We start from the raw sequence: 23,306 nt of genomic DNA, 5'->3' as shown, positions 1-23,306 counted from the left end.
GAGCCTGATTCCATTAACCTCTTGAAGTTCACTTTCCAGATCGGATCTGCTCGTGAAGGCCCACTAAATTAGTAGCGACCCTCATCACCTCACCCCCGCGGGTCGGGGGGTCCCTTCCCGGGGGTCGCAACTGGCGCCCAACGTGGGGCACGAGTTACAGACCACCGATTGGACGGCAGAGGCGCGACGAGTCCGGAGCCCACTCATAAGGCGTCAGGTAAGCCCCATCCGGGTGGCGCAGAGTAGGGTTAGTCTAATGACCTAGGTTAACACCGCCGTCCCATCCGTCCCGCGAAAATGGGGACTAGTATCAGCACAGAAGCTAGATTTATTAAAGGAATTCAGAAAGAATTAAGAGATAGATACACTGAGGTTAAAAAAAAATAAGGAAGCCATATTTATTAAAGGAATTCAGGAAGAATTAAGAGATAGAAACATTGAGGTTAAGAAAAAAGATTTACTTAAGTTTTTGCTTTTTGTACATGAAGTCTGTCCCTGGTTTGTCATTACCTGCCCAAAAATAGTTTGCAGTACTTGGGAACGGGTCGGGGCCGAATTAACTAATTATTTTGAAACCAAAGGCTCTGAAAGCGATAAAAAGATTATGCAGCAGTATTGGGATCTCTTAAAAAGTATCATTGTTAACGCAAAGGAAAGCCCCCCGAAATGAACAAATTCTTAAAGATGCCCAACAACATCTAGAGGTCGTTCCCGAGGGTGTCTTCCTGCCAGCACCAGGGCAAGTTCTGTCGCTGATCTTTCTAAAGATTGTTCCTCTTCCTCTGCTAACTCTGACTTTGATAAGCTTCCTCCTTCTCCTTCTGATCAACCTACTTCATTTGCCCCTAAAGTTCGATCTCTAGCCACCTGTATCTACCCCTCCCTACGGGCTGTCGCCTCTGCTCCTCCTGAGGAACCTCTCGATCCTGGGGACGCCCAGGAGCTAGAGGAAGAGGCTGCCGCATACCTTCGGGTTCGGGCGCAAGGTCTCTCTGGCCACGAGACCTCCTGCCTATGATCCTTCCTAGCTCCCTGATCTTCCTCAACCTTTTGCTCCCAAATACTCCTCCACTGTTGATTCTCTTGCTTCCTCTCTCTCGTTCAAGCTCTCAGCGACAAGTTTTCACAGCAACTCTCCTCGGCATCACGTAAACTCCAGTTCCCTCTTTTTGACCCTGAAGGGTAGGGAGCTGAACCGCCTCTCCCTGCTAGACCTCTTCCTGCGGCACAGGGGCAACCATGCACTAGACAGGCGGCTTGAGCCAAAGAAGCGGCTCGCCTGATCCCGATGATAGAGCGGGCCTTGAGCCCACCTGCTCAAAATTTTCAGTAGTGGTTACTACCTCCCCCACCCCACCCCACCCCCGCCCCGGCAGATAAAATCACCTGGATAAATGATGATCCTGTCTGGGTAGGGCAATAGCCTCTAGTCAAAGAAAAATTAGAAGCAGCCCAGCAGCTTGTGCAGGAGCAATTCAATGCTGGCCATATAGAACTCTCCACATCCCCTTGGAATACCCCTATTTTCGTTATCAAAAAGAAATCAGGTTTGTGGATGCTTTATTTTTGGAAGCCACAGATGTAGTTTTTCTGGATGAATTGTTTTTCTTATAGATGTATCGGTGTGGTATGCTTTTGCATTGATCTACAGGGTGATTTAAACTTTATTTTTACAAGCAATTTTTCAATCAAATTCTATATTTGATACAATGTGTTAAAGGTAGATCAGCCTAGAGTCACACAGCTAACAGCTGGGACCCCTGAGTGTCTAGGAGTCCTTAGAGGCTAGGTGGCCTCTCTTGGTAGTCCCTGTGGTGGTAGCGCTGGCTAGTCACAGGAACGAACCTTCAGGGCCCTCAGCATGGCCCTGAACTCTTGGATTGTTACAAGGATTTTTCATGGGCATTTTGCTACACAGGCAGTGGACAATCCCAGTAGTCCCAGGTATGCCATAAGCAACCTTTCTGTGATCTCTCCCTAACTCATTTTTCACACCTATAAAAAAAGAAATGTGCCCTGAGTAGATGTTACACTCCCTTGGTGTTCATATGCCTCATTTGCAAATGCAAACATTTTGTTTATGTTTTAAACCCTTCCCCAAATCCCCAAAGTAACCGTGCTGGCTGGCTCACCATAGACAGTACACGTGTAGCTCTGTCATGGGCATCCTGTGGCAGGCATGTTGATCCTGTAAATTGCACTGCTCTTGTGCTGGGACATTGCCTTGCTTCTACGATCCCAACACATTTCAGTATTATATGCTAGAGTGTGCGGACTAGACTCTGCTCTCTCGAGCACTGTGGAATGGCCTCGTCTGGCTTTCCAACAAAAAGTTTTCCACCTCTGAACAGCATGCTCTTTAAGACCTAAAGAGAAGGCTTGAATGTAAACGTATTAGTTAGGAGTCTTTGTGGCACTTTTGGTCTGTTTAGTTTTCTTGTGATCGGTCAGGCCCCCAAAAGTATGTCATTCTAGTTCCATGTGGCCTTTGTCAGCTTGGACAGCATCTAAATGGCCCAGCTAGTGTTACCAGGCCATTGCTGCATTTCTTTAGCCAGTCCTAAACTTAAAGCTGTGAGGTCACTGCTGTGTCACACTGTCGTTTATGATACATCCATGGGTGGCAGGGGCACCTGAAGCCTTGTGACCCTGCTGGGTTCTAAGTCCATGCTCTATTCAGCCCCATACAAACTGTCTGTGGTCAGGGTACCCAGTGTCTGAAACTAAAGGAACTTTTGTATGTGTGTATGTATATGTGTGTGTATGTGTGTGGTCAGTGCCATTTTATTTGTTCTGCCATTTTATTGTCTCTCAAGTTGAATGTATCAGCTTAGCCAAATCACTACAGAAGGTGGTTTCTAAAAACCTTTCAGACAGATGCATAAAAGCTACCTCTGACTTCTCTTTGGTTTGTGTTTGATCAGTCTAACTCTTTACAGTTAGCACAACAGGCTCATAGATTACATCACCTTAATACACAAACACTTAGGCTACAATATTCCATCACTCGTGAACAGGCTCGAGAGATAGTTAAATCGTGCAAAGCTTGCCTTTCCCTTTTGCCTGAGCCTCATACAGGAGTCAACCCCCGTGGTCTTGTGCCTGGTGAGCTTTGGCAAATGGATGTTACTCATTATTCTGCCTTTGGTAATCTTAAATATATTCATGTTACGGTGGATACCTTTAGTGGCTTTGTTTGTGCCTCTCTCCAAACAGGAGAGGCCACCAAAGATGTTATTGCCCATATTTTACATTGTTTTACTATTATTCCTGTCCCTATCGCCATTAAAACTGACAATGGCCCAGGGTACATTAGTTCTAAATTTAAGGATTTTTGTAAAAAAGTTGGCATTACCCACAAAACAGGAATTCCCCTTAACCCTCAAGGACAGGGAGTTGTAGAGCGAGCTAATCAGACCTTAAAAAATATGCTCTTTAAGCTTTCTTCCGAAAGCGAAACCCTGTACGCTCACAAAGGCAAGCATCGCCTACTTTTAAATCATGCACTTTTTGTGCTCAACTTTCTCTCTCTGGATCAGCTGCTGATCAGCTCTGGCACCTTTCCACCCGTGAAAACTTTCGACAGGTATTCTGGAAGGATGTGCACACGAGCCAATGGCTCGGTCCTCACCCAGTCCCTATCTGGGGAAAAGAACATGCTTGCGTTCATAACACCAGCAATGGAGAAACGCGCCGGCTTCCAGACAAACTGGTCAAGCTTTATAACCCTCCCAGGGAAAGAGCCCCTGAGGAATCTCTTGTTTTCTCTTTCAGATGCTGTTGATAACAAAACTCCCAGTTACCACCGCATCGCCTGCTACTTCTTCCATTTCTCCTTTTGAATTTTAGTTTCCCTCCTTACATCCCCCGGCCAGACAGCTTAATTCTGGCCCACCACCACTTAATCCCCTTTGTTCACGCAGTTGGTACAACCTCTTCCATATCCAGTTTACAGCTGCAGGAAAAAGGTTCCTCTGGGAAGGTTCCCGAGGCGCTTACTGGGGTCTACGCCTATATGTTTCTGGCACAGACCCAGGCCTCACCTTTTCCATTAGACTTTTGAAAGAAATCCCTTCCTTTCGCCCTATTGCTGTTGGCCCCAATCCTTTTTTATACCCCTCTGGTGGTGGCTCATTCCTACCCAAGGCTGCCGCCCCCCGCCCTCTTCCTAATCTCCATTCTCCAGCTCCCGCTGCCGCCACCACTGTTTATCAACCCACCATGCCCGCCGGTCCAGTCTCCACCGCGGACCTCATCCTTCAGATGGTCAACGCCTCAGCCCAGGCACTCTCCAACACTACCTATGAGCGCTGCTGGATTTGCTATTCGCCCATCCCTCCATTCTACAAAGGAATTGCAGCCTTCGGCTCACCCATCTACACCAACGACACCAATCTGCTTCGCTGGGGCACGCAGCCACAACCACGCGGCATGACCTTAGGATAGGTCGTGGGATCTGGACTCTGCCTTTTGGGACCACGTATGCTTCCCCCCACCCCGCTGTTAGAAGCATGTACTCAAACCATGCAAGTTGCTGCTCATGCTTCCTTCCTTATTGCCCCCTACCTCACCTTTTTTGCTTGCTCCACAGGGTTATCCCCACATATTATTGTAGATGTTTTTCTTGCGCACAAGGACTACTGCGTCCTTGTTGTACTTGTGCCCAAATTGACTGTTCGCCCTGAATCTGATTTATTGCCCCAAAGTGATCCAACTGTAACTCTCTCTAGCCAAAAAAGAGAGCCAGCCACCGCCCTCACATTAGCCATATTGGTTGGTCTGGGTGCAGCAGGAACTGGCACAGGAATTTACTCCCTAATCCACACAAAGGACTCTGTTAATGCTCTAACCCGCACTGTTATTAGAGACGTAGATGAGCTAAAAAGAGATTTAGATTACTTAGAACAAACTGTTGGTTCCTTAACTGAAGTGATACAACAAAACTGTTGCGGTCTCCACCTCGCCTTTTTGCGGGAGGGGGGAGTTTGTGCCGCCCTTAAAGAGGAATGTTGCTTTTTCAAAGACAAATCAGGATTAGTTAGAGATAGTATCAGAAGAGTTGAACAGAGTCTGGAAGAAACAAAAAGAAATTTGGATCAAAGTGAATCTTGGTACAAAAATTGGTTCTCTACCTCCCCCTGGCTATCGACTTTGCTGCCTAGTTTGTTAGAACCTTTTATTGGCTTCATGTTACTTATTTCCTTTGGTCCTTGGGCATTTCATCGCCTTACTGGTTTTGTTAAAAATCAGGTTGATGAGGCTACCAAAAATTCAGTTCAGGTTCACTATCAGCAGCTCTCTCAACAAGACCCCGAAGAACCTGAGGCTGTAGACAAACCTACATTCCAGCCTTTGAGCTTTCAGGAGTTTGAGTACCTGGCTAACCGCCCGCGTTCACTCTGCTCCAGGCTGTGGAGATGCTTAAGACGGGGATAGCTTGGTGCCAGAATCTGGGAGCAAACATGGCTCTCTAAACGTTGCCGGCAAAAACTTAATTCGTATCCTCTCTCGCCATGTCCAGAACTGGAAGCCCACCAGGTAACCTAAGCCAGGCACTTCACCCAACTGCTCTCTTCTTTTACTATATAGAAAAGGGGGAGATGTTGGGGACTGCTAGAACCTTGAACAAAATGGAGTCTGTCAACCGTTTCTTGGCCTTCTGACTACGTGACTACTAGCACACATGCCCTTGAGACAAAGGAAAAGGCTAACCATTAAAGTTAAATTTACACAGGGCAGCCCACCCGCCTAGCCAGGGGGAAATACCCTTACAGAGCAATTGTCTTTGTTAACAAAATTATAGTGTTCTGCTGTACACTTCCTATCCTTCCCTAATTCCTGCACCTGACTTACGCCGACAAGCATTTGTGGAATGCAACTAATGACTGATGGAAAATTATAGCTTTGTCTTTACCGTATTTGGTGTATATTTGAATTGAGACTTGATTGACATGCTTGTACCACCCCCTGAGGTCCTTCCTCTATAAGTTCCAGCGCGCCCCAAAAAATAAAGGCTCTTGATCAGCGAACGTTGTCTTGAGCCTGATTCCATTAACCTCTTGAAGTTCACTTTCCAGATCGGATCTGCTCGTGAAGGCCCACTAAATTAGTAGCGATCCTCATCACCTCACCCCGGGGGTCGCAAGTTTTACCCCTAAAGACACAATGTATCTCTAGTTCTAGTCTCAGGTCTTTTGAAAACCTGATTGCGTCACTAGGGACTTATACAGAATGGCTACAAACTGACCAAGAGAAAAATTAATCAGGGCTATTTAGGCATGGAACAACTGCACCAAAGAGATAACAATGTCTACTGACCTCGTGCTCAATACTACTACCTCATTTAATAATTTTCTCTTTCATGTAATCAGTAGCCATAAGAAAACCAAAACTGGTGCAGGAGGGAAGGTTCAGAGGTTGAAAGAACTGGCTGATCTTCTAGAGCTCCTGAGTTCAATTCCCAGCAACTACAAGGTGGCTGGCAACTATCTCTAGTGGGATCTGATGCCCTCTTCTGGTTTAAAGGTCTGCATGCAGATAGAGAACACATATACATAAAATAAACAAATCTTAAAATAAATAAACAAAAAATAAATAAGGCCACAGATTCCATTTTGTGTATATACAGTTTTGACTTGAGCCATATTTTAAAAATCCAAACACTGATCAACACAGCAAACCTGATCTCTGAATGCCAGACCCTTCCCTATTAACAACTGACAGGCATTCATGAGTACAAGGATCACTGGTCTTCAAGAAACAAGCCAGAGAGCAGATACCTGATGGCCTTGGAAGCATTGATGATCTCTTTGATCCGTGGCACACCCAAGGTGATGTTCATGGAGGCTACCCCTGCAAAGTGGAAAGTCTTCAAGGTCATCTGGGTGCCTGGCTCACCAATGCTCTGTGCACAGAGTGCACCCACTGCAGAGCCTGGTTCCATCTGTGCCCTAGAAGAAAAAGGCAATGAAGAGGATATGAAGCAACAGTGAAAAGGACAGTAAAACTGCTGGGTGCCGGCTACTGGTTACTGCCTCTTAAAAGAAAATTATATAGATTCTGTTGGGTTTACTATGGAAACTGTAATCGTCAGGTGATGTTTGTGCTAGAGAAACAGACTTGCACACACCAGGAGCAAGTGCCATTTGGCAAGCAAGATGGTCATAGGGTCAGACAATATGACTAAATTTTGAACAGTCAGTATGTGATGTATAGAGGGCTGATTCTGCTGTATGGAATAGTATGAAATGGTCTGTTCTTACTGGGTATTAAGGTAGTCAGAGAGCTGGAATCTGCCACACAGAACAAGAGCTTCCTCATGGTCTTGTTCTGTCAGGAAATTCCTTTGTAAGTCCTTTCATGTTAAGGAGACCACAGATACAAGGCACAAGTCTGCCCAATTCTGAGAGTGATGCTGGAACAGTATGTTTGTTAGGTTATTTTATTTTTATTTTATTTGCATTGGCATTTTGCCTGCATGTATGTCTGTGTGAGGGTGTCAGGTGTTGGAGTTACAGACAGGTGTGAGCTACCATGTGAGTGCTGGGAACTGAAGAACTCTGGTCCTCGGGAAGAACAATCACCCAGTGCTCTTCACCACTGAGCCATTTCTCCAGTCCCAGCTTGTTAGTTTTATTATCAACCTAACCCAACCTGAGAAAAGAGACTCTGAATGAGGAATTTCCAGATCAGGCATGTTTGGGGGCAGATTTTATAGACTGTTAATTAGATGGCAGACTCACCCTAAAATGGGCAGCATCATTTTATTGGCTGGGGCCTGAACTTTGTAACAGTGAAGAAAGCTAGAGCATAAGCAGAGTCAAGTAGGCATCATGGGTGTGTTCCATGTCTCTCTGCTCTTTTTTTTTTTTTTTTTTTTGGTTTTACGAGACAGGGTTTCTCTGTATTGTTTTGGAGGCTGTCGGTCCAGCCCGGCCTCGAACTCACAGAGATCCGCCTGCCTCTGCCTCCCGAGTGCTGGGATTAAAGGCGTGCGCCACCACCGCCCAGCGTCTCTCTGCTCTTGAATGTCAGTGTGATGTGAGGAGATGAGTTCTTGCCTTGACTTCCAGAAATAGATTCTAATCTGGAACTGTGAGCTAAAAACCAATTCTTCCTTCCCTAAGATGTTTATGGTAAGAGGATTTTTTTTATCACATCAAGAGAGATGAACCAGGCCAGTCAGGATGCTGAATCCAGTGAGACTATCCCAGACACAGGAGTCCTACATAGATACCTGGCAGTCTAGGAAAATTAGCATGCCTACCTCATGTACTTGTCCCTGCAGGTCTCCAGAAACTTCTCTATTTGGGTGGGGGTGATACGGTCCAACTGGTACAGTACACGAGGCTGGAAGGACATATCCAAGTGCACAGTCAAGACTAGCTACATATGTGAAACACTGTGTCCCCACATGTCTGGGAAGACCATACCTCTGTTGTACCATTATCATTGATGCCATATTTATCTCTGGTTTTCTTGATCTTCTCAGACACCCCTTTAATGAATGTTTTTATTTCCTGAAAAGATCATAGAACACACATTAATTGTATGACGCTCAATGACTTGGACAGCACAATCATTCCATAACCTTCAACAATGGACACAGTGGTTCCATATCTGCAACTGCTAAATACACAGCATCAAGATGCAATGCGGGTATTGTTTCTCTTATGGAGTGCTTGTAAGGGCCTTCCACTCTGGGGAAACTGGCCCTCTGCTTAAAATGGGGTTAGGTCTCATTACCCAACCTTTCCCCATGAGTTATCTTGGGCTCTTATCTCAGCCACATGGCTATGGGAAGGAGCTCAGCATAGCTCTAGGGACTTCATGAGGCATACATTTCTGTATACAGAGTATGCATGATTCCACTGTCAATGCTTCTTTGAATGCATCATCAATCACTCTGAACACCATTGTCTCCGTCCTATGTTATAGTTTCTCATGGTTGCTTAAGCTAGTCAACTCGTTTTGTTTCTTTGTGTTTGTTTTTCAAGACATGGTTTCTCTGTGTAGCAGCTCTGGTTGTCCTGAAACTCACTTTGTAGGCAAGACTGGCCTTGAACTCACAGAGAACCAGCTACCACTGTCTCCTGGTGCTGGGTGGGACTTAAGGCGTAGGACACCATGCCTTGCTCAACTAATTATATTGAGAAATAATGAGACATGGAGAGTAACTCTGTAGTTTAGATATCTTTCTAGATAGAAATGACTTAAGAGCCTTTTTAAATTGTAGGAATTAAATTCTCAGAAAAGGAGGAAAAGATGGCTCTACTCCCAGAAGATCCAGGTTCAATTCCCAGCACCCACACAGTCAAAAACAACTGACAAATCAAGGAAACTCTCAAGGCCCATCATGATGAAGGCCCCCAAGAGGAATGGGAAAACAACACAATGTGCTTCTGATCCCTGACAGAAAGACACTGTAATCTGAGAGTCATGGTAGTCACTAATGACAGATGTTTAGAATGGCTGCAGAATGAATAAGAGTGGACATGGAGTTGGTGACAGGGCCCACATAGACCAGTTCTCTGGGTTCTTTCTTCTAATTGGAAGACAAGACATTGATTGTTCATGCTGGCTAGTGAGATACTGCCCAGGACACAACAAAAACCACATTAAGACCCTGGCTTATAAAATGCAGTGGAAGGCTCTTGTCAGACCTTGTTCTCAGCACCATAGGACAGATCCTACCTGCAGGAAGCTGTCTTGGCAGCAGAGGAACTCGTTCTTCTTCATGATAGCCTCAGTGGTCAAGGTGAGCTCGTTCTTACTGAGAGCAGGTTCATTCTGACACGGAAACACTGCCTGAATACGGAAAGGACATGGCGTTACATGTGCCTAGTGAGGGAGGAGGGAAAGTACTAGGCAGAGGAATTTGCCAGACCTAACACTACTCAGTGAGTTTTTAGCAACCTGTGGCTCTCTTTGCTAACAAACTCTAGACTCCACTGTTAATGTGAAAATGAAAACCAGATAAACTGATACTCTGTCCTTTGTTAGTTTGTCTGAGACAGTCTCAGGTAGCTCAGACTGGCCTTAAGCTCTCTATGTAGAGAAAGTAGGCCTTTAGCTACTGGTCCTCTTCCCTCTCAAGGGGCAGGATTACAGGCCTGCACTATCATCCCAGTCAGGAATTCCCATCTTATTCAAGGAGTTCCACTCTAATTAGTGAGTATAGATCTATTACTTCCCAACTCAATTCCAGCCCAGAATTGTATTAACAATGTACATTGCTCAGCCAGACATGGTGGTGCACCCTGTCACCTAAGCTACTTAGAAGGCCCATGCATGTAGATCACTTGTTTAAAGCTTGCCTGTCTGCAGAATAAATTCAAGGCCAGTTTGGGCAGCTGAGCAAGACCTTATCTGAAAAATAAAGAAAGTAAAAGAGTAACAAAGGATCAAGGTGTTGTTTTAGGCCTAAACAACTTCAGCCCTACCAACACCAACCAGGTAACTAAATATCTCCAGGGGGAAGATGTGTCAATATTCCTCAAGCTCATGGGGTTTCCTCAAAGTTTTAGTGGTTTCTGACCCACTCTCAACTGGTGGCTTCCAACTACTGGAAACAACTGAAAGGAAAGGCCTCAGTGGGACCACCGTCTGCTGCTAGAAGAGCTGGGTCAAAAGGCCCTAAACTGAAGACCAGATGAATCTAACCCAATTCCTCTTCAAAAGGAGTGGTTCCAACTCATTCCTGGCTCCAGGATATGAGCCTTCTGTCCACACCCCTTCTTTGTAAAGCTTGTCTCTAGTCCACTCCACTAAGAGAAAAGCCAAGAGCCTTGTCCATTGACATCTGATTTGAACTAACAACAGGTTCATGGGTGAAAACAGACAGAGTAACTACTAATCTAGGAGTGAGACAGAGATGATTAAGTGTGAAGTGTGGTACTACAAACAGTACCAACACCTATGGCAAAGCCCCCCAGAAGACTGTACCCCTCAAAAGAGTGCTGCATCTCACTTTGATGTTGTCCAGGACCCTTTTAAACTCCAGAGGCTCATCTTTGCCCTCCATGGCAGCAGGATCTAAGCCATCTCCTCCGTAGATGAACTGGATGATGTCACCAGTGGAGCTCCGCACTGTCAGGTCATACTGTGAGCAGAGGTCTTCCAGGGATTTGACCAGCCTTCTCTACAGGAAGAAAAGGAGGTTCAGCTGCCAGGGGAAGACTGCTTCATAGCACATAATCAGACTTGCTATTTAAAATTTCAAGGTTATAGGTCATTCATTTATTTGTTTGCTTGTTTTTCATGGTGCTAGAGATGAACCCAGGGCCTTGTGTGTGCTGGGTAAGCATTCTGTCAATAAACTACATCCCCAGACCTAGGCTACAGGTACTTTAATTATATCAATAGCACTTTATTAGACATCTCTTAAGAGGCCCTCTCTTGCCTGAGAACAGCTAGCCTGGGCAGTGGGAGGTAGCTTAAACTCCAACTTCCAGTCTTGCCTGAGTCAAGTCTCCCTGCAACAGAAACCTCACCAGTCCCAAGACCTCTGCACACCCCTTTCCAGGGATGCGTAGCCTTCCCACTCAGCTCTCTATGGTACATTCTATACATTCAAGCCAGGGCCCATGCAGACTTCAGTACAGAGAACCAGATGCAAGCCCTCTTTAAGGGCTGAGGAGGAAGAAGCAGAGCAACAGACTGAGTCAAGGACAGCGACCATTTCTCAGCCATGCTTGGGAGAACCCTCCACCACCAGCCAGCAGTGTGACTCTGGCCTAGAGAATGTAAGAAACCTGAGAAACTTGTCCTTGTCAGAACTCACTCCTTCTAGGTTTACATGGTGCTCTTGGAAATTCATTCTGTACACGTCAACACCCTAAGTCACAGCTCTTTACACCACCAGTGAAAAAAGCATCCACAGTTCCTTGGGTTTCTGACAAAAGTGGCACACCTCAAAACCAAAGGGCAATTCCCAGCAGATGTCTACAGCATCAGGTGGTAACAAGCCAGGTACAGACAGGCCACTGTCTGGAACAAGTGTCTCCAACCACTATCTTACCCTCATCACCTTTGTCTGCCTCACTGGCTCATCAAATTCTGGTTTTGTAGTCTGTAAGGACCACATTTCCACAGAGGGAACAGATAGGACACAAAGCTGTATCAAGCATGTGACCCAACATGTGGCTTGTCAACTTTAACTGGGGTCATAAATAGTCAAAAACAAGAACCATTTTGTGGGGCTAGAACTGTGCTCAGCAATTAATGCACTGGCCTAGCATTAGGGAGGCCCTGGGCTCAACCCCCAGCAACAGAAACGCACAGGAATTTTCTTGTAACACACAGAGATACTGATGTATCAGGGAGTCTGAAAAGTTATCCTCTGCTGCTACCTAAAGGGAGAGGCAGAGGATCAAGTTTTCCAGCCATCTGTAAGTGTAGCAATGAACCCCCCAGTTCAGCCATGTCACCCTGAAGCTGTAATTCCTTAGAGCCACGAAAAGGATGAATAATAAGACCTAAACAGTGGCAAGGTGAGAGTCAAAAATCACTCAGTAACTAGCAGGCACTTCTTATCCCCGCATCCTAGTCATGCAAGGAAACAGCTCAGGGAGGCTGAATGGTAAGTTCCAGGCTACAAGTTCAGCATTCTCCTCTAGGGGACTTAGCCACCTGGAACTCTGGCCTAGTCTCTTCCTTTCATAGTACACAGGATTACCTAACCTGGGTTACTATTTTGTTTGCTTATCTAGTTCCAGAGCACCAACTTGTCTAAATGATCCCCTTCAAAACCAAGATGGGGGTAAAGCACAGCTCTTGTACAAAACACACACACGCATGCACAGAGCAGGCAAAGCCAACACTCACACAGCACTGTTGCTATACTGCTGACACATCCTCAAATTACCTGCATGTATCCTGTTTCAGCTGTCTTTACAGCAGTGTCAACAAGACCCTCTCGACCAGCCATTGTGTGGAAGAAAAACTCAGTAGGTGTTAAGCCAGAGTAAAAGCTGTTGGCCACAAATCCTTTGGCAGCAGGAAGCTAAAGAGAGGTAGGAAAAAAAGAAAATCAAACAAGAATCAAGGTCCAAAATTCTAAAATACATTTATATAAGAAAATGTCCCTTGGGCTACACATATACCCAGCCAATGACTCAAGAACTGGCAGGTGCCCTATACCCTTGCCTATAGGAGAAATAATTTTAACACACCATCTTTGCTAGAGTACCAGTGCAGGTAAATGGCTCAGAAGAGGCAAATGTGAATTGGAGCTGCTATCCCAGAAGTGTTAACAGCCTCTGAGAGCACCCAACCCATTCTTTGGAAAGTCAGTCTTCAAATTATCCTTATTGTGGGCCAGTCCCACCTACCTCCAGACGGAAACCACCTGTAGCTAGAGCTACTGAAAATGAAAAATAGACTGTAGTGATTATGGTACAACTCTGATATACCAACAGTCACTGAGCAGGCACTTCAAATGGGTGAAGGCTGTCATGAAGTACAACTCAATGCCACAGCAACACATTCTATGAATACACCAAGTGAAAATAACCAATGGCTTTAGATCCTGGTAAGTCTGTGTTCCTCAGGGGATAATGCAGACAAACAGACCTGCAAGTTTCCAGTGCTATTTACCTTTGAATGCTTCTCAAAATGAGGCAAAGATCTGTTTTCAAAGCCATCTGGTACCCTGGAGCCGCTGATGGCTTGCTGTCCCACACAGGCGATCATCTGTGATATGTTAATGAAGGAACCTGGGAGCAAACAGGTCAGAAATGTAAAACTATACTGGAAACAATAACAGAAGCCAGGCAGGACAGAGGGATAAAACAGAATGTAACACAGAACAACCCTTATTCTTACAATCTAGGAGTCCAAGGGTACTGAAGGACAGGACTACAGTTATAGTGGCAGAACCAGAGAAGGGACTCAGGGGAATGTGCATGTGTGGGGTGGAGGGGATGGTCATTAGTCTTCAGATGATAGTCAGATTGGCCTCTGACATGGTTTGCATAGAGAGAAGGATGGGGAGAAGGAACAGGAATGTGTGTAGACGAGTATGAGAAGCAAAGATAGAAGAGAGGAGACCCTAGGTGTACACCAGAAACAGGAAGTAGGACAATGGGTAAAAGGCAGCCAAGTTAGATAGCTGGAATTTCATTTTATAATGAACAGAAACTACAGTAATAGAAACCCTGAGGTTCTGAGTTTGAGCATGGTATTATGAAACTTAATGCTATAAGGGTCTAAGTAAATATGAAGTTATTAAAGAATTTTGCCACATCTGAGCTAGGGCCACAGCTCAGTGGTAAAGCACTCGCCTAAGATGCATAAGGTCCTGGGTTTGATACTCAGCACCACAAGAAAAGAAAAAAGATTGCTACATCACTAAATCTATTACTAAAAATTCCCAGCTCTCTTCTTTTCAACACCAAATTTGATCACAGCACCTTCAAACTCAGGAACCCAGCCACATTACCAACCAGCTTCTCCAAAACACTTAAACTGCCTCCACAAAAAAAAAAAAAAACAAACAAACAAAAGCTCAGTCTTCCATGGTTTAGAGACAGGCACTTAAAGAAATGACATGCCTTTATGAAGTTACAACCACCAAAGACGTGTTGTAGAGCCAAGTCCATGGCAAGGCACACAAACAGCCAACCCCGAGGGCTTAGCTCACCTTTGGAGCCACACAGGGCCATGGTGAGGGGGCTGTTGCTCTTGTCCAGCTCTCGGAGGCAGGCACTGCCAGCGTGGTCCCTGATCACAGACAGCTCCTTCAGGATCAGGGCCTGCAGGGAGGGACAGGAAGGAAGAAGATGCAGTCTGTGAGGAACCATGCTCTGGCTCTGCAGATCACTAACCTTCAATCTGACATTTGCAGAAATTTCAAGAACATTTCAGCAGGATGTCAGATTTCTTTTTTTTTTTTTTTTTTTTTTTTTCGAGACAGGGTTTCTCTGTTTTTGGAGGCTGTCGGTCCAGCCTGGCCTCGAACTCACAGAGATCCGCCTGCCTCTGCCTCCCGAGTGCTGGGATTAAAGGCATGCGCCACCAACGCCCGGCAGGATGTCAGATTTCTAATCAATGAAGTGCCCTGAATTCAGACAATCAAAGGTCAAGTTGCACAAAAATCTTTCTTCTGCAAGGGTCTGAAAGAATGTGAATAGCAAATTATAACAAAATGCCAGAAAAATTTCAAATTGTTCACGAAGCAGAGTTTCTATAGCTTTGTGTATTGCTGTTTGTGTGACAGCACGTGGACAGTCGTGTACAGATGTGCCCCTGTAAATGCACAGCGCTCATGTTAAGGACTGCTGGCCCTGCTTGTACAGTCTGTCTCTACCTGTCCTCATCAAGCATGCCTTCAATCTGCATGAGCAAAGACTGTGACAAGATGATTCCAGGAACACCCTGACTTGTGAGTATCACAATTCACAATTTAAGGAGCCCTCTAGAAGTCATAGTCCTATTGAGGCCTTAATTAATTTTCTAGGTGGGTACAGTGGGAAGCCTTCTCTTACTGAACTGTCTAAAACTCAGGAAGACTGAAAAGGAGCTGACTTCCAGGAGATCAGTAGAGTACACTCCTGTTAGCCCAGCACTCAGAATGCTGTGGCAGGATTGTGAATCAGAGACTATGCGATACATAAAGAAAGCCAGTCTCAAAAAAGAAAAAAAACCTTCATAAAGAGAAAGAATTCTTCATCTTCCCATCTTTTCAGCCATAGTATCACTAAACTTGCCAACCTGGTTTTGAACCCTCTTTAGCAAACTATTTATATGATCTGAAGAGAAAACAAAACATGGGCTCATCCTCCAAGCGGTAGGGATTATGGGTGTGTGCCAGCAGACTCAACTGAGAAGACTTGATGCTTCAAGAGTATATTCTACACTACAGTGAGGGAAAAGTGCAAAACACAGGTCATGCAGATGACAGAGGAAAGCCAGGTATGGTAATGACACACACTTGAAAATCAAGGACTCCAGGTTGCCATCAGAAGGCTTTGAATTTGTGGCCAGCCTAAGCTACAGAGTGAGACTGTCATGAAACAGAACAAAACAAAGTCCAGTACCCCAACTCCTGGTCTATTTGCTTTTGGAACTTTAGGCTCCTAGGAGAGGAACAGATTTTGATGTGGCCAGCTCAGCACTCAGCCAAGTGGTTTCAAACATGAGGCTGTGGGCTGGGTGTGAGGCAATCCAACATGAATATTTCCTGTCCTGTATCCAAGTCATGGTAATGATCAATACGCTGAGCTCTGGTGTGGTGTCTATGGAAGGATGCTGCAAAGAGGGAGGGTAGAGGCTCTGAGGGAGTCAGAGCAGCCCCAGCAAAGCACAGACCCATGTTGTCAAATGAACAGATACCCACGTTTTTATACCAGAGAACTTGAAAGCTATTAAGAGCTTGCAAGCAAACAAGAACACATGCCAGGAATGGGACAAGAGTGCATCCCTTCTTGCTTCTCTGCCACCTCCTCTTCACACACTGTAAGCAGGACAATTGACCATGCTGATCTGGAGGACAGGCTCACCTCTAGTGTCTCCTCAGCTGTGCAGCCTGGCTGCTGCTGTAGCTTGCCTGTGTTCAGGGCTTCAATGTATTCATCACATTTTTTGTAGCCCGCATTTAGTAGCTCATATTTGGCCTTCAGCAGTCCCTGGCCTGGTGTGACATCACCGATCCCGATGGAGAACCCACGGTTAGCTGAGGAAGAATAGTCAGGCAGAGTGATAACCATCATTAGTTAAGCTGTCAGGTAGAGCACATCCCTGCTGCCTGCCCTCCTCCTCTAAGAAATCACTATCAAAGAGAGAAAAGGAGGAAGTGTAAGGCTGAGGTGTAACTCAGTGGAGAGATTACTATGTGAACCTGGGTTTAGTACACAATAGGAAAAAAAGGCAAATATAAATGCCATCTCGCCCATTGGTGGTGGCACATGCCTTTAATCCCAGCAATCAGGAGGCAGAGGCAGGCGGATCTCTGAGTTCAAGACCAGCCTGGTCTACAAGAGATAGTTCCAAGACAGCTTCCAAAGCCACAGAGAAACCCTGTCTTGAAAAACAAAAAAGCAAAAACAAAAATAAAAACCACCATGCGAAGTGAGTGGGTAGCTGAGTGTTCAGTCTTAGGTGCACGGAAAAGAAGAGGCCCTTTCAGTGTCTTCAGGTGGAGAACCAACAAGTCTAGAGAGGCTTGGAAGTGAGACCACTAGTTTCTGCAGACATGGAGATGAATGTACTGGAAACAAGGAGAACAGGCGGAGAATCTGTGTGAAGGACAGGCTCTGGGCTTTGCTCGGAAGGCAGACGGCAGTTTACATCCTCAGAAAAGGGACCAAGGGCTCTGCATTTGAGAACACCAGTCCAGCCAGGTAGGATGACAAGAGACTGGAGAACTATCTCTGCAATAAATGATGGGAAACCCTGAGCCCCATCATTGATTTTTTTTCAAAGATTTTATTTGCGGAGGCTGGAGAGATGGCTCAGTGGTTTAAAGCACTGGCTGCTCTTCCAGAGGTCCTGACTTCAATTCCCAGCAACCACATGGTGGCTCACAATCATCTATAATAAGATCTTCTGCCCTCTTCTGGCTTGCAGGGGATACATGCAAACACTGTATACATAATAAATAAATAAATCTTTTTTTTAAAAACAGATTTTATTTGTTTATATTGTGTAGAGTGTTCTGTGACTATGCTTGCATGCCAGAGGGCTCCAGATCTCACTATAAATAGGTGTGAACTACCATGTCGTTGCTGGGAATTGAACTCAGGACCTCTGAGCTCTTAACCTCTGAGTCATCTCTCCAACCCTTTAGGGCAGTTTTTAATGTGAAATATATGACCACAGATACAAAAAGGAAGGAAATGGAAATTCAGAGAGCAAATATAAAAATACTTAGTAAGATTCTTTCAGAGTAGTCAAAGTCAAATCCAGAGAAAAAAATGAGGTAGCTCCAGCCTGGCATGTGGTGCAAACCCTTAGTCCCAGTGCATGGGAGGCAGACACAGGCAGATCCCCATGAGCTTGAGGCCAGCCTGGTCCATATAGCCATTCCCAGGACAGTAGCAGCTACATAGTGAGATCCTGTCTCAAAAACATAAAGAAGGAACTGGAGAGATGGCTCAGAGGTTAAGAACACTAACTGCTCTTCCAGAGGTCCTGAGTTCAAGTCCCAGCAATGATAGGGTGACTCACAATCATCTGTAATGAGATCTGGTACCCTCTTCTGGCATGTAGGCATATGTAGACAGAGCACTGTATACATAATAAATACATCTTAAAAGAAAGAATGAAAGAAAGTAAAATCCAAACACACAAAAAAACAAAACAAACAAACAAAAAAAACCATAAATAAAACAGGAGGCTGGAAAAATCCCAATTTGGATAACAATCAAAGCCCCACCTTATTTGGGATATTTTGTCAGAAATCCAAGACTTATCAAAGAATATATTTAAAATCAACAGAAATGATAAAAGACAAAAAGAATGAATAAAGACATAGATTTAAAAGAAAAAGGTAAAAAAAAAGCAAAATTATCCAATAACTGGAAATGTAATTAACACAAGTTCCAAACAGAAAGAAATGGTGAATATCAAATTATCAAAGAAATAATGAGGAAATTTCCAGAAAGAAAGGACACTGCTGTAAATTTATAAGAGCTGAGTGATTAGCACAAGAAATTAAAAAGCCTACACCAGGCCTTCACTGTGAACTTTTCCAGTAATATTATATAAGATTCTATGGCCTCCAGGATGGAAAAAAGGTTCAAAACTCTGTGGGAATAGAAGGCTGCACCCTTTCCACATTACCTCTGAAAACTACAACAGAATGATACTGAGAGACTTCTGAGGTAAAATATCCAGTCTAAAATTGTCCATCTAGGCAAAGAGTCAAATATGACAAGAATCAAAATATTACAGGTGGCAAGATGGTTCAGTGGGTAAAGGTGCTTGCCACCACAGCTGACCACCAGAGTCTGATCCCCAAGACCCACGTGGCAGAAAGAGAGACTCCTGCAAGTTGTTCTCTGACTGCCATACTCATACTGTGGCACTAGTGTACACACCACACACACACACACACACACACACACACACACACACACACACACACACACACAGCAATAGCAATAAAACTCAATTTTGGGAAACATGCAAAAATCACTTGATTTATGCCACCTCGAAATATGAGCAAGCAGAGAACCATGTAAGCATAGAGGGTAATACTGAATCATCTGGTTGGGGTGAATTAAGGGAGCGTAGAGGTTACAGACTTCCCTAGGTCCATGGGAAGCAGCCCACAAAGAGCTTTTTATGCAATCTATCAGCTTGTCAGTCCTGAGTCAAAGTCACTGCTAAATGCACGAATGATTTAGCATACTTTATCCTGTGTGGGTGTGAGAATGAAACAGTGAAAGAATACACTGTCATAAAACACTAAGACTTTCTCTACCACAGCATTAACATAAAACATGAAGTTGCTAAGATACTCACATAGGTAGACAGGAGCCAGCCTGGCAAGCCGAGACATGGCATCAGCAGCCTCATTTTGCCCCCAGTCTCGTAGCAAGATGTAGAAGATGTTGTTCTTGGATCCCGACCCCAGGGTTCCTTTGTCCATGCTGCCACTCATCAGCTCGCTGTTCTGGATTGTCACATCTGGAAGGGTGATACTTATAATGCATCAATTACCTGGTTGAGAAAAATGCTTACATCCGAAAAATTCCAAGTACAGCCAAAGAAATTCTCCTTAAAACTTTGTTTTCTGGGGGCTGTAGAGATGGCTCAACAGTTAAGGGCACTGGCTGCTCTTCCAGAAGTCCTGAGTTCAATTCCCAACAACCACATGGTGGCTCACACCCATCTGTAATGAGACCTGGTGCCCTCTTCTGGTGTGTAAGCATGCACACAGACAGAACACTGTATATATAATAAATAAGTAAATCTTTTAAAAACAAAAAAATTTGTTTTCTGTTAAGGCAACAAATATGAGGAAAACCAGCACCCTTCTAAATGCCATAACATATCCTGGAGAGTCATGGCTAGTCCTTTTCCCTGCTAGCCAATGGTGTGGGCGAGCTAAGGAGCTTGTGCTAGACAGTAGTCACTGGATGCTGGCTGTGAACCTCACTCAGGTACTGTTTTAAAGAGACTCAAATGACTTGTATTCAAATCCTCTTCCTGAAACATTCTACTGAATCTCCATGTTAGCATGACCAAGTCAGAGAAACAATCAGTCTTGGGGTAGGGTGTAGCTCTATGACAGCATCATGCATGTGTAAAGCCCTGAGTTCAATCCTCACCACCAAAGTAGAGTCAAGTGGGACTGTTCATCACTGAAGACCCAGCACTCCTGAAGGTGAGGCAGAAGGACTACTGTTAATTCAAGGCCAGTCTGGACTGCAGTGCAAGACATTATCTCCATTAAAAAAAATTACTATTAGTTGTTGATATTAGACACTGAATATACCTTCTAAAAGGCATGTAATAAAAATAATGATAATAAACTATAAACCTTAAACAACCTTTGATGTCCACCTGCCCCATCTGCCCTAGAAAAAAGACAAATTGAATTGATAAAACCGCTAAAAAGGACCATTCTGATCACTGGACCTCTGTCCAAATGATCCCTGCCTTCTAGAGACTGACACTGAGACAGAAGCACAGCTACACTTTCCTGAAGAAAACACTTCCTTCCTAGCCCTTGCAGAAACAGTGAAGTTGCTCTTAGTCAGCGAAGTTCACTCTAGGCCACCTGCTTGGTTCTCACACCCCCATCCATCCCTTCCACTCACAGGAGTCGTTGACGCAGAGGTCTTCCCCCTTGCCACAGTACTGCTTGCCCTTGGTCCGGAGGTTGGCCCTCACTGGATTGTCATCGCTAGGTCTAAGAATGATGCTGAAGATCTGCTTTCCAGTCCACAGGGTGACAGGCTGAAGGAAAGGAGGCAGCAGATGAGGGCTGGTCTGGTCTCAGCAAGGTCCACTTCAGTAAAGCAAGAGGGTGCAGTGACTACCTGTAAGCCCAGCACCAGCACAGTCCCCTCCATTCCACCAGCTACCCACACAGACCCCAACACACCTTCAGTATTGTCGGGGGTGGAAGGCGCACTTTAATTTTCTCATCCTTGCCAACCAGTATTGAAGCGATGATTTGGCAAGCCTTGGCTCGATCAAAGAAAGTGTCCTTGAGGGTGAGGAGGTAGGCACCTAAGGTAAAGAACCAGCACAAAAAAGAAAAGGAACCTCATGGGGGAACACACATCTTCAACCTTCAAGCGAAGTCAGATTGTTCCCCAGAGAATAAAATTAGAGGTGCTGACTGTGCCCCCAAACTCTCCAAAGTAAGTCAAGTGGCTCTGCTTTACCCACTGCCTCATGTCAGAGCTGTGGCAGAGTCTAGGCCAGACACTAGGCCTAGAAAACCCCCAGTTTCAAGATCAGCCTTGGCTGCATCAGAGGCTCAGTGTCAGTCCAGATGAAGCCCTACTGAACACCCCTATAAGCTCAGCATACAGGAAGCCCTACCACACCCCTATAGGCTCAGCATACAGGAAGCCCTACCACACAGCCTGTATGAAGGCCCACTGAATCCCACCACTCAGACTACATGAAGCCTCACCCCAACACCATCCCCCCCTCAGCCTCCACCACAAAAGAAACAACAGAAAAACACCAACCAAGTCTGTGGATCTCAGTGAATACTCACAGAATCAAATGAATAAACAACTGGTAAAATATACCTCCAGCAAGCTCAAGGGCAAATGGCAAACCTAAATACTGGGCAGGGCATGGTGGTGCACAACTATAACACTGGCACCTGGGAGTGTGGGACAGGACTCTGAGCACCAGACCAGCTGAGCCATTCAGGGGCACCCTGTGTCGAGCTAAAAGTAGAATGACTCCTAAGTACAGATAATAGCGTTCAGACCATTGTCTGAATCACTCTGCCTGGGAAGCCTAAGTCTCCTTTCAAGTTAACACTCACCAGTTAGGAAGTCCTGAATGGCAGCAATGAGTGGCTCCCCATTTCTTGGGGTCACAAGGTTTGCTTTGGTCTGAATGAGAAACAAGCACAAGTCAGCCACTCTGGTAAAGACGGTGCAGCCTGTAGGTCTGCACCACGTGACTGCAGGCATCACATGACTGCTGAGCTGAGTTAGCATTCTTACTACCTTGCAGTTACCTCATTGATCAAGGAAAAGGAAAGATCCCCAGTAGGGGCTCACTCTGTAGCCCAGGTTGGTCTAGAACTCACTATGTAGCCTAGGCTGGCTTGGAACTCAGTGATCCTCCTGCCTCAGCTTCTTGGGCACTGGTGTCAACAGTGCCAAGCCCAGCTAAAAGCATTCCCTTATGTGAGAGCTGTGTGATCTCTGAAATCAACCAATTCCATGTTTCTCTACAATGACAGGGGAACTGAGTGACTTCTCTTGTTAAGTTCTAACAGCAACTGAGAACAAGCAGAGGGTTCCTTGTCAGAGTGGGAATCATCTAATGTCCACGAGGGATGTGGAGGTGCTCCTGTGAGTCTGTGGGTTTTCTGGGCCTCCTTACCAGGCCCAAGGTCCTGTCAGGCAAAGGCCTTTTACTTCCCATTTGTGAGCCATCACATGGTAATGACCCTACATCTGGACACACTCACTTAGGTTTAGAGAACCTCTCAGAAGAAAGACAGTGGGTGGCCTGAAGTTAGTAGAGATATAGGGTAGTTTCATGATTTTGTAAATCTGTGTACTATAGGCCTTACTGAGAAATGCTGCATCAGCGCCAGGTCAAAATTTCTCCAGTGAAACTCAAAGAGATTTGTTCATATGGAACAACAGACTCTTCCACCCCAAGGGCCCAAGTCTGTAGTTTATGGTTGTTATTTTAACCAATAAGTTCTTATAACAAAATGACAGTGGTATGGCTCTTGACAGGCAAAATTAAACTGGTTGAATCTAAGTGGTAGCTGTTATTCCTACATTTTAATATTATTTTTAGTTACAAAAACAGCAAGTGTTTTTGCTTTAAAAACAAACAAACTACAAATATAGACAATCCCAAACCCCGAAACTAGTACATGGACTAAGCCTAAATCAATGTAAGGCTAAAGTATCCCATCAGTGATGGAGGCTATGGCTAAGCATGGTGTCTCATGTCTGTTATCCTTGTGCTAGGAGCAGATTTAGGAGGATCACAGGGAGTTCTAGCTAGCCTAGGCTACAGAGATTGTGGTTTATTTGTCAAGAGTAACTGGATTTTATCTACCTATTTACTTTTAGTGGGGCTGGGCATGTCAGGGAAAGAGTCTATCATAGTGCTATACAGTCATACTCTGTCCCTACAAGTGG

At 45.1% G+C, this 23,306-nt stretch overlaps 1 protein-coding gene across 1 annotated transcript in view; it reads right to left on the bottom strand.

Moving 5' to 3' along the window:
* The window catches only part of Polr3a (RNA polymerase III subunit A), a 46,431-nt gene that overhangs the window by 8,249 nt on the left and 14,876 nt on the right, over nt 1-23,306 (bottom strand). The window contains exons 12-24 of the mRNA XM_040747862.1: nt 21,959-22,028; nt 21,053-21,180; nt 20,766-20,904; nt 19,465-19,629; nt 16,500-16,672; nt 14,642-14,753; nt 13,597-13,715; nt 12,866-13,003; nt 10,970-11,140; nt 9,694-9,807; nt 8,433-8,519; nt 8,267-8,349; nt 6,780-6,950 (exon numbers count right to left, since the gene is read on the bottom strand). Coding sequence (XP_040603796.1) covers nt 6,780-6,950; nt 8,267-8,349; nt 8,433-8,519; nt 9,694-9,807; nt 10,970-11,140; nt 12,866-13,003; nt 13,597-13,715; nt 14,642-14,753; nt 16,500-16,672; nt 19,465-19,629; nt 20,766-20,904; nt 21,053-21,180; nt 21,959-22,028 — 1,670 coding nt within the window. The remainder of the gene's footprint in view (nt 1-6,779; nt 6,951-8,266; nt 8,350-8,432; nt 8,520-9,693; nt 9,808-10,969; nt 11,141-12,865; nt 13,004-13,596; nt 13,716-14,641; nt 14,754-16,499; nt 16,673-19,464; nt 19,630-20,765; nt 20,905-21,052; nt 21,181-21,958; nt 22,029-23,306) is intronic.

This window comes from Mesocricetus auratus, unplaced genomic scaffold, assembly GCF_017639785.1.
Source record: "Mesocricetus auratus isolate SY011 unplaced genomic scaffold, BCM_Maur_2.0 Super-Scaffold_100006, whole genome shotgun sequence".
Classification (NCBI taxonomy): Eukaryota; Metazoa; Chordata; class Mammalia; order Rodentia; family Cricetidae; genus Mesocricetus; species Mesocricetus auratus.
This window is presented reverse-complemented; position numbering and strand designations above follow the sequence as displayed.